We start from the raw sequence: 1,188 nt of genomic DNA, 5'->3' as shown, positions 1-1,188 counted from the left end.
CACACAAGCCAAAACTCTGCTCAGCTCGGAAACATCCAATTTGACAAACTGGTTGGCCAAGGCCTGAACATCCAAGGCTAAAGGCCTCTCTGCTACTAGTAGATATGCTAAACTCCCCAAAATCACCGCCTTACGACTCAAGTCATCGACCACCACTTTCGCTCTTCCGGGATGATAGAGGATGGTGATGTCACTATCCTTAAGCAGCTCCAACCATCTCTGCTTCCGCAAGTTAAGGTCCATCTATTTAAACAGATGTTGTAGACTCCGATGGGGAGCCTTAACTAAGGATAAAGCCCAAGCGTTGGAGGGGCGGTTGTTGGCTCTGGGAGCTTGGAGGAGCAGTGGTGACGCAAGCACTATGTGGTCAACGACAGCAGACTGTATTAGGGAGGCTGTGAGAGAGGTGTTAAGGGTCTCGACGGGCATCTCTGGTGGGCACAAAGGAGACTGGTGGTGGAATGAAGTGGTCCAAGGTAAAGTTGAAGCAAAGAAGGCAGCGTACCTGAAGTTAGTGGGGAGCATAAGTGAAGAGGAGAGGCGAGTGTGCATGGAGAGGTGTAAGGCAGCTAAGAAGGAGGCTAAGCTGGCGGTCACAGAGGCTAAGACTGTGGGTTATGGTCGTATGTACGAGGAATTGGGGAAAAAAGGGGAGGAGAAGAAGTCATTCCGGCTGGCCAAGTTGAGGGAGAGGAAGGCTCGAGATTTGGACCAAGTGAGATGTATCAAGGACGAAGATGGTAGAGTATTAATGGAAGATGCCTAGATTAAGAGGAGATGGCAGACTTACTTTCATAAACTTCTCAATGAACAAGGGGATCGGGATATTGTGCTAGGCGAATTGGAGCATTTCGAGAGTCACCGTGACTTTGGGTACTGCAGGCGTATCGAGGTTGAGGAGGTTGTGGGAGCTATGCGTAAGATGAGTAGGGGCAGACCGACCGGTCCAGATGAGATTCCGGTGGAATTTTGGAAGTGTGTGGGGAGAGCAGGTTTGGAGTGGTTGACTAGGTTGTTTAATAGTATTTTTGAGGGGAAGAGGATGTCGGATGAGTGGAGGTGGAGTACGGTGGTTCCATTGTATAAGAACAAAGGTGATATCCAGAGTTGTAACAATTATAGGGGTATCAAATTACTGAGTCATACCATGAAAGTGTGGGAGAGGGTGGTTGAAGCGAGGGTGAGGAT

General features: G+C 49.2%; 1 protein-coding gene across 1 annotated transcript; it reads left to right on the top strand.

The window, feature by feature from the left end:
* The first annotated feature begins 361 nt into the window (after positions 1 to 361).
* LOC138897174 (uncharacterized) lies at positions 362 to 766 on the top strand. The gene has a single exon (XM_070183133.1). The coding sequence runs from the start codon at positions 362 to 364 to the stop codon at positions 764 to 766; it is 405 nt and encodes a 134-aa protein (XP_070039234.1).
* The last annotated feature ends 422 nt before the right edge of the window (positions 767 to 1,188 follow it).

Source organism: Nicotiana tomentosiformis, chromosome 8 (assembly GCF_000390325.3).
Source record: "Nicotiana tomentosiformis chromosome 8, ASM39032v3, whole genome shotgun sequence".
Taxonomy (NCBI): Eukaryota; Viridiplantae; Streptophyta; class Magnoliopsida; order Solanales; family Solanaceae; genus Nicotiana; species Nicotiana tomentosiformis.
This window is presented reverse-complemented; position numbering and strand designations above follow the sequence as displayed.